Source organism: Neoarius graeffei, chromosome 4 (assembly GCF_027579695.1).
Source record: "Neoarius graeffei isolate fNeoGra1 chromosome 4, fNeoGra1.pri, whole genome shotgun sequence".
In the NCBI taxonomy this organism is placed as follows: Eukaryota; Metazoa; Chordata; class Actinopteri; order Siluriformes; family Ariidae; genus Neoarius; species Neoarius graeffei.
Window position 1 is genome coordinate 37,282,879 of NC_083572.1, and position 17,157 is coordinate 37,300,035.

A 17,157-nucleotide genomic window follows, 5' to 3' on the forward strand; every position below is an offset into this window, starting at 1 on the left:
GGGTTCCCTGTGGTGGTACATGTTCGTCATACGTATGTACAAGTCGTATAGTCAAGCCATCAAAAATTAGGTCGACACATTACCATATGAAAAAGGAAAACGCACAGTCCTATCCAAAAGTACTGGTACAGCAAGGCCAGTTCTTTTTTTTTTTACTATACACTGAAGACATTTGGGTTTCAGATCAACACATGAATGAGACACTAGATCAGAAATTCAGCTTTCATTTCCTGATATTTACATCTAGGTGTGTTAAATAACTTGGCACCTTTTGGTGGCAGCCCAGCCAATTTTTGGCCAGTTTAAAGCCCCCCCCCATGAAGTCCTTTGTTGTGTTGGCAGTGTTTGGGGTCATTGTCCTGGTGCATGAAGAAGTTCCTCTCAATTAGACTGGATGCATTTCTCTGTAAATTGGCAGACAATATTTCTGCAGACTTCTGAATTCATACTGCTGTTACCATCATGAGTTACATCATCAATAAAGCCTGTTCCAGAAGCAGCCATGATTCTACCTCTACCATACTTAACTGGTTAGCTTTGTATGTTGTGGCTCATGAGCAGATCCTTTCTTTCTCTACACTTTGGTCAAGGTTAAAGCTTGGTTTCAGAAATTGTGATTCATCTCTGTATTTCTTTGCGAATTCCAGCCTCACCATCCAGTACTTACTGCTGATGAGTGGTTTGTATCTTGTGGTATAGCCTCTAGATTTCTACTCTTTAAGTCTTCTTTGAATGGTGGGTTGTGATGCATTGTACACTCCTGCCTTGTGGAGGTTGCTGGTGATGTCACTGACTGCTGTTTTGGGGTTTTTCTTCACAGCTCTAACAATCAGCTTTCTGTCATCAGCTGCTGTTTTTGCTTTTAAAATCAAGTTTATTGATAATTTTCAAGGTATATTTACAGAGAGGACAGAAAACCAGCAAGAGATACATTTTTACATATCGAAACATTTACAATGCCTACTTGAAAGATCAAAAACTTCACATTCAAAACCATATTTACAAAACAAAATAAAAGCTACATTTCTGCAGTACAATTCATATTAGGACAATTTTAAAAAAGTACTTAACAGCTTTAATAACTGTACTTATTTACATGATTGAACAACAAAAAGTTCGTTATTTACATTTTCCAGTTCTTAGCCTTTTTAAAATTATTTGCAATTTGACTCCGCTGACCATCGGTGGCGAAGCTGTCCAGAGGGTCAACAGAATCGCGTTCCTGGGTGTACACCTGACAGATGACCGAACCTCTTCAAACACTATGGCCATCGTGAAGGTACGACAGCAGCTGCTGGTCACTTCAGGTGGGTAGGCTGAAGCAGGAAAGCCTACCCAACCCAGCCCTCTCCACCTTCTACAGGAATCATTGAAAGTGTTCTGACTTACTGCATCACTGCCTGGTTCAGATCCTGCACAACATCTGAACTAAAACAGCTGGGTAGGCTTGTGAGAACAGCAGGGAAGATCATTGGTGTCCCTGTCCCATCCCTGCTGGAGAATTTTAACCAGCATTGCATCCACAGAGCCTCCATCATCATCAAGGACTCCTCCCATCCTTCCCATAGACTGTTTTCCCTCCTGCCATCAGGAAAAAGGTACAGGAGCATCTGCACCAGGACCTCCAGGTTCCTGAACAGCTTTATGCCCCAGGCTGAGAGAGTCGTGAACACCGCACTAGACTTCTCCACTTGTGTAATCCAAATCTTTCCACACTGCACTGTGCACCTTATTTTACACCCCACTAGTGCAATTCATACACACCACACCCCAAATACTGCAATTCTGGACTTTGCAGTTTACACCCCACTAGTGCAATTCTTACACACCACATCATGCACCTTATGTATAAAAAAAAAAAAAAGAACTACCCAACAAAATTTGTTGCGAAATGTAAACATGCGAGTGAACGTGTTTGCGCTTTAGTACTTATTTGTAACCAACTTTTCCCTTATGTTTTTTTTAATGAACATTGTTTAGGCTAGGAGGAACAGTATCTCATTCTTGACTGTACAGAAGTGTGGGGGTTAAAAAAAAAAAAAAAAAAAAGACAAATCTTGACTCCATTTCCAGCAGGTATATTACACCCATTTATCACAATTTGCATCTTGTTTTCCATATCTTCTTGTTGAGTATACAAACAACCAGTACAAGTCATACAATTTTTGTGGCACACCACTAAATGTCCTATACATGACTGCTTTCATTGATATAACTATGTTTAAGCTGGTCGTTTTAATATTTGTCCAGATCTTGACAAATCCTTCACATTCTACTAAAAGGTGTTCAATTGTTTCATCTTGGTGGCAGCCATGTATAGGACATTCTTTGGTGGTCACATAGTAGCTCCATTTAACAATATTTCTGACCATAAGTCTTCCCACCAATACTAACCAAGCTGTATCTCTAATATTTAACTTTTTTTTTTTTTTTTTACTCTCGTAGCTGGTTAATTGTTTGCGGTTTTCCTTGGCCAACCTGTTCGAGGACTGACTGCTAGTACACCAGGTTGTCTTTTTCAGGACATTCCAAACTGTTGTACTGACTATGCCCAATGCTTGTGCAATGGCTCCAATTGATTCTCCCCCCTTTTCTTGGCTTCAAAATGGCTTGGTTCTTCTCTCACAGACAGTTCTCAGGTCTTCATATTGGTTCGTCCTTTTTAACAACAAATACAATCTTCATAGGCAAAACCCAGGGCTCAATCCAAGAGTAGATGTTCAAAGCTATGAACTGTTTAAATCAAGCAATCTAACAAGGCACACCTGGGCAACAAGAAACAACTGTCAGCCGTGTTCCAATATTTTTGATCACTTGAAAAATGGGCAGGTTCAAACAAAAAGGTGCCATGTTCTAAGCTGCTTAACATGGCAAGATGTGAATAAGAGGAAATGAAAGATGAAATACTGATCCATTGTCTCATTCATCTTTTGATCTAAAACCCAAATGTCTTCAGTGCATGGGGGGGGGGATCTGGCCTTGTCAGTACTTTCAGAGAAGACAGTATCCTTCAGGAAACTTTTCCAAACTATATATTGCACAAACATCAAGTATTCAGCAATCACACTGACTTTACCAAGCTCAACTCTTCCACGCGTCATGTAATCTTTTTACATGATTTTGCACCCTTCCTTCCACATAATATACAAATTATAAATGGCAACCACGTAAGAATGCATGTTATATGGACAGCCCTTTGTACTATATGAAAATCAGTTGCACGCAAATGCAAAAACACTGTAAACAGCAGGGCTTGACATTAACTTTTTTAATCCACTTGTCCAATCCACTATACCCTGAATGCTAAATGCCCCAAACCCAAAAAAAGAAACAAAATCACCATGAACCCTAACTGCCTGAAACCCAAATATAAATACCACCTGGCCAGCTAACTGCACCAAAACCCAAAAATTAATACCCCCATGGCCCCTAATTGTTACAAAAAGAAATAAGTGGAGCAACACAAATGTGATTGCACCTGCAGAACTGGTCAGCCATGACTGTAACCTGTGCAGTTAGCAGCAGTACAATGGCTTCCGGTACCCGCACGGAGCAGGCATGGGAATTAAAGCAGCGCACAGGCAGTTGTGACATCACCATGTTGAACAAACTATAAAAGAACAATTACCATAGTGATAGACATTCAACACCAGTGCAGCATGTCCCCAACAGTAGAGATGTGCATCTCCATCACTGAAGCCAATGCGGTACACATCTCGATGCATTGCCAATAATCTGATACATTAACGATTCTTGTGAAGCAAACACTAAAATGTGAGATCATACAATTCAGCCCTATTGCAATGCAGTGCAATTTGACACGATTTGATTCAACAAATATGACACTATGGAAAAGAATATAATGTTCTACAATTCAACATGGTAGCTCTTCCTCCACCATGTGACTTGGAGGGTTTGGCACGAGAAGGGGCTTTTATTTTGAAAACACGGTGGAGCCATGCTTCCAACTCGATGCATCCCCAATTGTATCCGCTTTTTTAATCGGGGCAATCGCATCACGATCTTTTAAATCAGTGCACAGATACGAATCAGTGCATCTTACTATCCCTGTTCTGCAGGGATGGGGTGGACACCTCAAATAAATATAAACCCTCTAACAAATATCACGTGCTTTGGAGCTAAATCAATGTATACATTTTATGTAGGTATGAGGGCAAAATTACCCTCACCCAGCTAATCAAACGTTACATATCATACCTGAGGACAAAAGGTCCTTATGGAGACATTTCAATGAACTTGCATAGAAAAATATTGAACCATGAATAGAAAGCATCCCTCTAAATGTCAGGTTAGTTAAATGTACACAAGAAGATTCCCTTCCTTTACTCAATTATGAAAAAAAGTTGCCATTCTTCATAAATGGTAATTAATGATCAATATAAACCACAATCCGATAAATCACTTGCGTCAATGCTCCTTCACATCTTCGGAGCAGAGCTGGGAATCATTTCGTCCCCCCCAATAATGGTGCTCAAAATGATACTTTTGAGTAGGTGCTGATGCCTAAACGGGACCTGAACAGATGCTTTATTTTTAAAAAGCACAAAACAAGGGCTGACAACGTTAAATACTGGCTTTTTTTTCCCCCAAAGGCAAAATTTAACTATACAGCCTATTAAATTAACATCTTATATACAGTGATCAGCCATAACATTAAAACCACTGACAGGTGAAGTGAATACCATTGATTCTCTCATTACAATGCCACTTGTCACAGGGTGAGATACATTAGGCACAAACTGCTGAAAAAAAAAAGTTAATGCTGGCTAAAACAGAAAGGTGTCAGAATTAACTTTTTCAGCAGTAGCTCTTCTGTGGGGGCGGCACGGTGGTGTAGTGGTTAGCGCTGTCACCTCACAGTAAGAAGGTCCTGGGTTCGAGCCCCGTGGCCGACAAGGGCCTTTCTGTGCGGAGTTTGCATGTTCTCCCCGTGTCCGCGTGGGTTTCCTCCGGGTGCTCCGGTTTCCCCCACAGTCCAAAGACATGCAGGTTAGGTTAACTGGTGACTCTAAATTGAGCGTAGGTGTGAATGTGAGTGTGAATGGTTGTCTGTGTCAGCCCTGTGATGACCTGGCGACTTGTCCAGGGTGTACCCCGCCTTTCGCCTGTAGTCAGCTGGGATAGGCTCCAGCTTGCCTGCGACCCTGTAGAACAGGATAAAGCGGCTACAGATAATGAGATAAGCTCTTCTGTGGGGTTGGACCATATGGACTAGCCTTTATGCCCAATGTGACTCAATGTGCCTTCGACACCTATGACCCTGTTGCCGGTTCACCAGTTGTCCTTCCCTGGACCACTTTTGGTAGGTACCAACCACTGCATACCAGAAACACCCCACAACATTTTGGAGATGCTCAGACCCAGTCATCTAGCCATCACAATTTGGCCCTTGTCAAAGTCGCTCAGATCCTTACCCTTACCCATTCTTGCTGCTTCCAACACATCAACTTCAAGAACTGACTGTTCTCTTGCTGCCTAATATATCCCACCCCTTGACAGGTGCCACTGTAATGAGATGATCAATGTAATTCAATTCACCTGTCAGTGGTCATAATGTTATGGCTGATCAGTGTGTGTAAATATAAAAACACTAAAAATTTACATTTTAAAAAAATCCACACAATAAAACTGAGCATGCAAACGTTTCATTGTTAGTTTTTCCAAAGTTGCTATTTAAATTGCTTCATGTGAAAATTCACGATTCAAGCATGTGCTTTACATATTTTGTGGAGGACTGGTTCAGACACGTCACATCCATATGAAAATATCACTTCCATAACGTGAATTCTCTCTAAATATTTTATTCCAAAAACAATATTTCCAAATCTACACTTTGTGTTCATTCAAGTCTTTTTCATGGGACATACCGTACTGTGCAAAAGTCTGAGGCATGTTAAAAAAAACAAAACGTGAAATGTGAACATTTAAAAAAAAAAAAAAGTCGTCTCAGGTACTATGAGTGCAGTTTTATAAGGAAGTGAGCTGTAGGTTTTACTGAGCATCTTGCAGAACCAGCCACAGTTCTTCTGGACACTGTCACACTTGCTTCTTAATTCTGCAGCAAAACAGACGATGCCAGTCACCCTGAACATCATGGACAATCAGGGCTCGACATTAACAGTTGTCCGCTTGTCCGGGACAAGTGATACTTTATGTCGGACAATTTCATCGTCTCAGTTACTTGTCCGATCGGACAAGTGCCAAAATACGCCGATATTCGGGTTACATATCAAATTTATCAGTTTATTCACATGATTTCCGAAGCATCTCACTCGACATATTGTTTTGATGAATCGCCGGATGTTTCTATTCGGAAAGAGCGATGTGCGCATGCGCAATATTCCACCTGCGAAACCGGCCAATACCGCTTCGTGTATTTGAGCTGAAAAGTAAACGGTCGTTTATAATTGGTTTTAATCGTGTCATACACGTGGATTTGTTGACATTTCTGTTGGCGGGATCATTATTCAACTGTATATTTACGTTGAGTGTGTGGTAATTTCCAAATCTTTGAATTGTTGTTGATGGTGTTCATTATATAGCCGAGCGCGTGCTGGTGGGGAATGTGCGCCTGCGTGCGTGTGGATTGACAGGGAGTGAGGGAGGAGTGGGGAAGTTATCTATGAAATACCAAGCTGTCAAATGGCTGCTAATTAGGTTACTGGCTGTATTAATTAACTAATTAGTAATGGGAGTTTAGGAATTTGAAACGTAGGGCTTTATAATTTAGATATAATTATGGATTATTTGAAATTATGAATTCTTTTTTTTGACCATTAAATACCATACAGGAGCTACACTGAATAATTAGACAACAATTAAATCAGTGGAGGATATATATTCAAAGTTAATAATTTAAAAATGAAAATATATATAACTTTAATTTTCTGGTTTTCAATTTCTCATAAATAAATTAATGATTGATGGAGTCCAATTTTTTTCTGCAGTGAATAGATTTTTGTTATCAGTCGTTTTTATTTGTAGCATTGTTATTTGTTTCTCTTGTCCAAACTAGTGATATCTCATCAAGTCATAAATTTTATGATAAATGTTACTTTTTGTGATATTTGTTACTGAACTGCAGAGTACTGATCTGTGTATATATAATGGTTAGTGTTTCTGGATCTCATCTCATCTCATTATCTCTAGCCGCTTTATCCTTCTACAGGGTCGCAGGCAAGCTGGAGCCTATCCCAACTGACTACGGGCGAAAGGCGGGGTACACCCTGGACAAGTCGCCAGGTCATCACAGGGCTGACACATAGACATAGACACAGACAACCATTCACACCTACGGTCAATTTAGAGTCACCAGTTAACCTAACCTGCATGTCTTTGGACTGTGGGGGAAACCCACGCGGACACGGGGAGAACATGCAAACTCCACACAGAAAGGCCCTCGCCGGCCCCGGGGCTCGAACCCAGGACCTTCTTGCTGTGAGGCGACAGCGCTAACCACTACACCACCGTGCCGCTTCTGGATCTCATAGTATAGGTATTTTGTTCTTAAAATTTTATGTTCATAATTTCTACTCTATTGGGATAGATTGCTTCTGAACTTCAGCATAATTGGTGAATTATGGTATCAATCAATCTGTTTTACTATATTTTTGAACTTTTGCCTCAGTATATCAAGTATTGATTACTTTTGATTCATAGATATTATGCATATGTTGTGAATTAGGAAACAAATGCAATAAAGATTGTTGGGTTACAAATAGTTTGTGTTTTTTTTTCTCAAATATTTCTTCGGACAAGTCAACTTCACATTCGGACAAGTAAATTTCCTTTCAACTTGCCCGACAGGATAAATGGTTTCAAAAGTTAAATGTAGAGCCCTGGCCGATGCCAGTCACCCTCTGCACACCGTCATCAGCAACCAGAGGAGCCTGTTCAGTGACAAAATGCTCCTTCCCAAGTGCAGGATGAACAGACTCAAAAACTCCTTTGTCCCTCACGCCATCAGACTGTACAACTCCTCTCTGGGGGGAGGAGGGGTAACAGGAGGACAGAGGACGGGAAGGACCAGTAGCCTAGTCTGACAATAAGCAATACCGGACAATGTGCAATATCTCTCCTGCCACCCCCCCCCTTTTTTTTTCCTCTCCTCCTCCACCCCTCTCCCCCCTTCCTCTCTTCCCCACATCTTGTTCTTTTTATATTTGTAAATACTTAATTTATCTAGAAGTTCTCTATTTATCTGTAATGATGCTGCTGGAATCTTAATTTCCCTGAGGGAACCCACCCAAAGGGATCAATAAAGTTTTATCTAATCTAATCTAAACCCAGTAGCCTTCATTATGTTTTCTTTTTTTAATCTGAAAATTGGTCTCTTATGTAATATGCTGCTCAGATACAAACTTTTTCTTCTCCAACATTTAATGTTATGTTGGAAAACGAATGTTTGGAACTCAAATGTTTTTGTACTGACTTGATAATGTAGTAGTCATAAAAGAGAAATCTATAATAAAGTTTTTATGGAAAAAAAAAAAAAAAAACAGGGGGCCTAAGACTTTTGCACAGTACTGTATGTAATGCTTTCTGCAACTGTCTTTGAAATTCAGTTGATAGAAAACCTGTAATCTCCCATAAATATTTGTTTGATGTTACATCCATAATCCTGATAAAACGCTATGCATTTTTTGGATGTACATAATTATATGAATGTTGAGGATTTGTCTGTATTCAGCTGCACAGGTTTCGTTAAAATAATGCAAATTAATTCACTGATACTAATCTTATGCATACTCAGGCATTTTGCTTACCAATACGAGATCAAATGTCACATCCATAACACTGGATTTGCCCCATGAGGTTTTTTGTTTAAATTTTGTTGCATAACTGGGATGCTTTGAATTGTGGAGCCGACGTTTGCATGTTTTACAGTAGGCAATATAACACGGCCTGTCGATGCTTCCCCCCCTTACACGACTATATAAATATATGACCAGCCGCCTTACTGGCTTTCTTTTCTGAAATTGAGAAAAACCAATCCCCTGACTGCAAATCTTCACTATAGCTTTGCACTCGCTAATCTTTGCTTTATAAGGGGAAGAAAATTCTCAGATATCATTGAACATTCAAAATATTACATTTCAAGCAGAGACGTACGGCTGAAGTGCACTTAAAGGCTACATAAGCAGAAATCTATCACACATTTACAAATAAAGACTTGGGGTTCCAGGGCCTGCTGATTCACCTAGCAGCTCGAGTTCACATACAGGTATCTGTTCCTGCAGTCCATCAATTTGTGGGTCTTCGCAGTCACTTCAATTTTGCAGCGAACTTAAACAAAACAAAAAACTGAAAAATTATTCCTGAACGCAAGCCATTGTTTACTAATGTGAACTCTGTTAGCCTACCATGCTGCCAATTTCATCTGTATTCATTGAAATTATATTAAAAAGGTTAGTATTTAAATCCATATGGTGGCAAGCAAAATATATCATCTCACACTTTTTACACATCTAAAAATACCCTTTTGGAATCATATCTGGAATTATTTTGAAATGGCAAGGTGCATCAGCACTACCTTCTGACTTGGAAGTTGACTGCTCAGTCATTGTCTATTTAAAAAAAAAGAAAAAGAAAAAAAAAACCAGGCCTATCAATTAGCTGTATACAAGCACACCATGTCCCCCACACTTCCCGTCTTTGTGCACTCTGTCCCCTGCACTTTTTACAGCCATTACAGCCACTCAATTCATTTTTAACACGTGGAAACGCGTTTTTCCGAGCCGCCTCTAAACACCGCTGTGGTGTGTGATCACAGACGCTTTAGAAAACATTGCATGAGTATCTTTGGTGTGATTCAGATCCGGGCAGTGCTTCTGTATGTTCAGCAAACCAGCCAAGAGGCTAAAGACTTGACAATTTTTTTCCAAACAAACCGTGTAAGTTGAGTAATGCTGTTGAATGCAGATAATGTTTAGCTAAAAGATGACAAATAGATGTCAATTTCGTTAGTTAAGCTAGCTAGCTAACTTGGAGGCGGTAGTAACTAGTTACATTTACTTGAGTAACTTTTTGGATAAATTCTACTCTTAAGAGTTGTTTTGTTGCAAAATACGTTTTACTTTTACTTGAGTAATATTATTCTAAAGTAACAATACTCTTACTTGAGTAACGTTACTATTTTGGCTACTCTAAGATTACTCACTTCTGGGTAGAAAATAAGAATATAAATGTATGTGTGTTCCTTCGACTGTTATTTTTGTAAAGATTTAATTTATTTTTGTGGTAGTTAAAAGTTTAAAGTACATGAATTTGATGATTATTATTACAGTATTCCTAATTCTGACTCCAAGTTGACCGTAGGTGTGAATGGTTGTCTGTGTCTATGTGTCAGCCCTGTGATGACCTGGCGACTTGTCCAGGGTGTACCCCGCCTTTCGCCCGTAGTCAGCTGGGATAGGCTCCAGCTTGCCTGCGACCCTGTAGAAGGATAAAGCGGCTAGAGATAATGAGATGAGATTCCTAATTCTATTTCAAAATGTTGCTTTCCACATATTTTTTTAATCTTTATTGCCACAACAGAAAGAGCAGGGTGCGAGAGGAGACAGTAGACCAGAGGCCAACAGGGATGATTAGGCAGGGTCACAGGTGAGAAGAGAATATAACTAGCTGTCACTACTATTATTCTTAATTCTATTTATACATTTTACTTTATAGATTTTGATAGTATACATCATTTTAAAGAACTAAAGTCGGTTCCCTGGTGCTGTGCTGTTTGTGGTTATGTGGTTCTTTAGCTGCTAAGGAGAGGTGCAATTGAATGCGAGAGGACGATAAATCACTCAGACCTCTGAACAATTTGTCCCCCTCACTTCTAAAATGATGGCTACGCCCCTGAAGCACACTACTTGGGCACAAGATGGATGAGGTGCAATTGGGGTCAATACAACTTGAGAGAAGACAGGAGCTCCAAAATGTAATGAATAATAAAACTTAAGAAAAACTATCACAAACACCACTTTCTTTGCTAATTTCCTCAAAAATCAACACCGCTGTGAACTTAAAGGAACAGTCCACCGTACTTCCATAATGAAATATGTTCTTCTCCGAATTGAGACGAGCTGATCCGTACCTCTCCGAGCTTTGTGCGACCTCCCAGTCAGTCAGACGCGCTGTTACTCCTGTTAGCAATGTAGCTAGGCTCAGCATGGCCAATGGTATTTTTTGGGGCTGTAGTTAGATGCGACCAAACTCTTCCACGTTTTTCCTGTTTACATAGGTTTATATGACCAGTGATATGAAACAAGTTCAGTTACACAAATTGAAACGTGGCGATTTTCTATGCTATGGAAAGTCCGCACAATGACAGGCGTACTAACACCTTCTGCGCGCTTCGACAGCGCACTGATACCTTCACTCGGAGTTGTACCTTTTTTTTTTTTTAAAGACAGGGCGGACGGACCAGGGCATTCGCCCGCCTGACCGTTCCCGACGAGGAGCGCTCTCGGCCGGCTTGGGAGGCAGACGGCAGCCCCTCCTGGAAGTGTGGTTTTACCATGGGGCTCATGCGGAAAAATGACAAAGTCCCAATTTTACCATGGGGCTCGAGTTGTACCATTTTTTTTTTTTAGACAAGGCGGACGGACCAGGGCATTCGCCCGCCTGGCCGTGCCCGAAGAGGAGTGAAGGTATCAATGCGCTGCCGAAGCGCGCAGAAGGTGTTAGTATGCCTGTCATTATAGTGCGGACTTTCCATAGCATAGAAAATCGCCATGTTTCAATTTGTGTAACTGAACTTGTTTCATATCACTGGTCATATAAACCTATGTAAACAGGAAAAACGTGGAAGAGTTTGGTCGCATCTAACTACAGCCCCAAAAAATACCATTGGCCATGCTGAGCCTAGCTACATTGCTAACAGGAGTGACAGCGCGTCTGACTGACTGGGAGGTCGCACAAAGCTCGGAGAGGTACGGATCAGCTCATCTCAATTCAGAGAACATCATATTTCATTATGGAAGTACGGTGGACTGTTCCTTTAAGTGCCCCAAACCATACTGTGGCAACGAGGGCATGGTTGAGCACCAGCTGTGAATAGAGAGGAAGCAGGTCGAACTGGCAAGTTACCGATCAAGCTTTTCACTTGTGCCTAATCACCAGCGGTTTAGTCATGTGTGTCCTTTTTGTGCTTGCAGAGAGAGGATGGTGACCAGAGAGAGAGCTGAGCAGCACAGGGTCATGTGTATGTGTACACACGTACGTACGTGTGTGTGTGTGTATATATAAAATCGCACACATGCTGAGCTGCAATAAAATTGTTGAAAAGTGCAAAAAGTGAGAAAACACCTTTGAGCCATCGCAAGCCTGCCTTCTGTCTCCTCATTACCCACGAACCAACACATACTACATGCATCAACAACCTAAACTTGATTTTAAACCTTTTCACTTCATCTCTTTCAGATCTTTTCAAGCACTGTGCATTTCCTTTCTGAAATGCAAATCTATTTACAACCCCAATTCCAAAAACATTGGGGACACCCTGTAAAATAAAGTTATTTGCAAATTCTTTTCGACCTATATTCAACTGAATACAAATGACAAGTTATTTACTGTTCAAACGGATTGTTTTTTGTAAGTTTACACATGCTGAATTTGATGCCTGCAACATGTTCCAAAAAAAAAGTTGGGACAGGGGACTTTTCTTTTAACAACACAAAGTAAGCATTTGGGAACTGAGGAGACCATCTGTTGAAGTTTTGAACGTGAAATTCTCTCTCATCCTTGCATGACATATGACTTCATTTGCTCAACAGTCCAGGGTCTCTTGGACTGCATAAGATTATGCCTTTCAGCCAGCAGGGGATAAAAATTGTGAGGGAAGTTGATTTCAGAAAGCAAGCACACCTTGATGAAATTGCCAAAGTACAAGTTTGTTAATAATCAAGGGCAGAACTCTGGGAAAATTTGCCCAAATTAAATTTCAATATGCTTATAACTGTCATATAACTGTCATATAGCCTTTTGCCAAGTTTGGTAAAATTCCTCCAAAGATTGTGAGAAGTTGATTTCAGAAGAACCTACACCCTCATGAAATTGTCAAAGTACAAGTTATTTAATCAAGGATCAAAACTCTGGTAAAATTTTCACAAATTAAATTAAATCGTAATATGCATATTACCGTCATTTAACAAGGCATTCTGCCAAGCTTTGAGAAATTCGTCCAAAAATTGAGGGAGGAGTTGATGTCAGAAGGCAAGCACACTCATGAAATTGTGAAAGTACAAGGTTGTTAATCAAGGGCCACAACTCGGGTAAAATGCGACTGAATTGAACAAAACAACAATATGCGTACTACCAACATATAACAACGCCTTTTGGCAAGTTTCGTGAAATTCCTCCAAAAATTGTGAGAGGAGTTGAGTTTAGAAGGTGAGCACCCTTCCTGGGATGGATGGACGAAAATCGCCAAGAACAATCCCCCTTCGGGCCTTACGGCCAGTGGGGAAAAACTAAAATAAAAAAAAAAAACCAGCAGCAAGCCAAAATAAATTAATAAATTAAACAAAGTCAAGGTTTGGTGGAAGATGAACCTATGGGTTTTTTTAGGTGTTGGTTTTTTTTTTTTGGGGGGGGGGGGGGGGGGGGGGGGGTTACAGGAGACGACCTGTAGTCTCAGGTACAATGAGTGCAGTTTTATAAGGAAATGAGCTGTAGGTTTTACTGACCACCTTGCAGAACCAGCCACAGTTCTTCTGGACACTGTCACACTTGCTTCTTAATTTTGCAGTAAAACCCAGTAGCCTTCATTCGGTTTTCTTTAAATCTGAAAAAGTGGTCTCTTAAGCCTAGGTCACAACCGGACGTACAATTTTTTGGCCATGCGATTTGGCGTTTCCCAAATCGCTGCGTTTTTTTTTTGTTCGTGGAGAAAGACACACGTTGGCCGTAAGTTTGTCTTGCAACCTGAAAAAAACGTAAGCGCCCGCAGAGTTTGTTTGACATGACAAAGAACCTCTGCGGCCAGTCTGCGGCTCGAAAATCAGCACGTCACACGCGCGCCCTCCGTGCGTTTCTTGCGTTTTTTGCACGCAGACTGGCCGTAGGAGCACGTACGGCCGGTTGTGACCGAGGCTTTATGTAATATCCTGCTCAGATACAAACTCCCCCCAACATTTAATTTTGTGCTGGAAAATGAATGCTTGGAACTCTAAAATGTTTTTGTACTGACTCAATGTAGAAGTCATAAAATAAAAATCCATAAAGTTTGTATGAAAAAATAGGATGCCTAAGAGTTTTGCACAGTACTGTACGTCAAAAAGGATTTGCAAAATTCTGTTTTTATTTACGTTTCACACAGCATCCCAACATTTTTGGAATCAGGGTTGGCGTAATAAGCCTATTCCTGAGCAGGCTGTGTCTTACAGAGAAACCTGGAAACAAGTCTGACAACAGCTATAAAGAACATAAATCCATGCTCATGTAAAATCTTCAAAAACCCAATACAGCGAACTCAGTAGTCAATATGCAAAGAACAGGCCCCAGCTAAGAGATTATATAAAAATAAAAACACCCCATAAACTAAAAACTCACTTCAATGTATCAGTTTCTGCTCCATAGCAGCTCTCGCAGCGATCTGGATCCAGCTTACTCGGGTCAAAAAGCTCACCCTCATCTTTACCTAAATCTGCAGAGAAGCAGAGTGTGTATGATTCTGTTTTTAAAATGTGCTGTGCTTACTCTGTCGCATCTGTTTCACATGCATATATTTGAAAATGTATGTATTATTTAAAAGTATATCCAAGTCCAGTCATCAAACAGATTTTACCAACCATGTTTCTCTGCTTCAGTGCTGACTGGATTGCCATCCTTATCCAGTCTCTGCTTGAAGAGGTTGTGTTCTACATCCAGCTGCTGCTCTCCTGCTACATCCATGGCATCAATGCTCAGATCTGAGAGAAACAAAAGACAGGAACCAGAGAAACTTACACTACGTTCAGACTGCAACCTGAAACGACCCATATCCGATTTGTTGTGAAATCCGATTTTTTTGTTAGGCCGTTCACATTACCAATTATATGAGACTTGTATGCGATCTCCAATATGAACAGAAAACGACCCAAAAGTGTCCCGCATGCGCAAATTGACACGTAATATAAGCACATCTACGTTATACGTAAAAAAAATAAAAAAAAAAAGGCAGCGCACTCTTCAAGTTTGCAAGTAAAGCATGGAGATGAGGCGAGACCTGGCGATGTGGTTTTTGTGGCGGCGGCGGAACTCGCACAATAATCTGATTAATGTGGGCAGCAGACTAATGAGACCTAAGGTGTCAAATTACTGGAAATTTCCAGAACAATCTTATAATCTTGTAATACAGGATGGTTTAACATCCAGGTCCCTACCAAATCCACCATTGGCTTCAGTGCTTAAAGTGGGAGGTCCCGGAGCACAGAGGATGAGTGGCTCCGGTGCGAAAAAAAAGAAGGGGGGGGGGGGGGGGGGGCTTCTGGGCATGTATTGTAATAACACTGCAAATTAAGTTCATCTGCGAAAAACCCCGCTCACACTCTGCACTTGAGATAGGGACAGTGTTGATCGCGGCCAAGAGGCCCTTCAGTTCATCTGGGATGAATTCTCCATTACTTTCCCTGAATTCCCTGAATGCCCTGATGACATGTCGTGGGTCATTGATGCAAAACTGCTGGCAGAGCGCTTCCACTTCTTTTTCCCCCGAACAGCGCGTCTTCCTCCCGCGGCCACGGAAGTGTGCACCCTCCTTTTCCGTAATATACAAACAGATATTTTGTGGATGTTGTTTCATGAGAGAAAATCACCAACAAGACAGATATCAAAATCAGACATTAAAGGAACAGTCCACCGTACTTCCATAATGAAATATGCTCTTATCTGAATTGAGACGAGCTGATCCGTACCTCTCCGAGCTTTGCGCGACCTCCCAGGTCAGTCAGATGCACTGTCACTCCTCTTAGCAATGTAGCTAGACTCAATATGGCCAATGGTATTTTTTGGGGCTGTAGTTAGATGCGACCAAACCCTTCCACGTTTTTCCTGTTTACATAGGTTTATATGACCAGTGACATGAAACAAGTTCAGTTACACAAATAACGTAGCGATTTTCTATGCTATGGAAAGTCCGCACTATAATGACAGGTGTACTAACACCTTCTGCGCGCTTCGGCAGCGCATTGATATCTGAGCTCCGTATCAATGCGCTGCCGAAGCGCGCAGAAGGTGTTAGTACGCCTGTCATTATAGTGCGGACTTTCCATAGCATAGAAAATCGCTACGTTATTTGTGTAACTGAACTTGTTTCATGTCACTGGTCATATAAACCTATGTAAACAGGAAAAACGTGGAAGAGTTTGGTCGCATCTAACTACAGTCCCAAAAAATACCATTGGCCATGCTGAGCCTAGCTACATTGCTAACAGGAGTGACAGTGCGTCAGACTGACTGGGAGGTCGCGCAAAGCTCGGAGAGGTACGGAGCAGCTCGTCTCAATTCAGATAAGAGCATATTTCATTATGGAAGTACGGTGGACTGTTCCTTTAACACTAAATAAACTTGCATTTATTTATTTATTTAATTATTTGGGGTTTTTTTTATTTTGTTACATAGTCAAGAGAGGTGGCGGATCACCGGATCCAGTGTAAATAGCTGCCGGAGCCAACATCCGAGGTTCCGGAGCGCGCTCCGGCTTGCTCCCCCTCAAATTAAACCCTGATTAGCTTGATCAATTCTATAAAAGTCTATTTAAATTCTGAAAACTGTACAAATGTTGTTTTCCACCAAAGAGGCGGGATTAGCCAACGCAGAATAGTGATGTTTGTCTCTTGTTGATGACGTGTAGGTCACATGAATGCGACCTGTCCGGTCAGACTGCAGTCGCATGTGAAAATAACGGATATGCATCAGAATTAGGACCACATATCCAAGCGGCCTGGGTCGCATGTGAAAAAATTGGATCTGTGTCGTTCAGATTGTCAATAACAAATCGGATACAGGTCGCAAAAAAAAAAAAAAAAAAAATCGGATATGGGTCGTTTCAGGGTGCAGTCTGAACGTAGTCTTAGAAGTATCAGTGGCTGCATTACACATAACTACAGTTCATATAACTGATATATGCCCATGTATATAGAAACCGAGCCTTGACATGGCTTC

General features: G+C 40.9%; 1 protein-coding gene across 2 annotated transcripts in view; it reads right to left on the reverse strand.

The window, feature by feature from the left end:
• The window catches only part of ergic3 (ERGIC and golgi 3), a 53,745-nt gene that overhangs the window by 26,434 nt on the left and 10,154 nt on the right, over window positions 1-17,157 (reverse strand). For both annotated transcript variants that reach the window (XM_060919210.1, XM_060919209.1), the window contains exons 4-5: window positions 14,805-14,924; window positions 14,566-14,659 (exon numbers count right to left, since the gene is read on the reverse strand). In XM_060919210.1, the coding sequence (XP_060775193.1) occupies window positions 14,566-14,659; window positions 14,805-14,924 (214 nt within the window). The remainder of the gene's footprint in view (window positions 1-14,565; window positions 14,660-14,804; window positions 14,925-17,157) is intronic.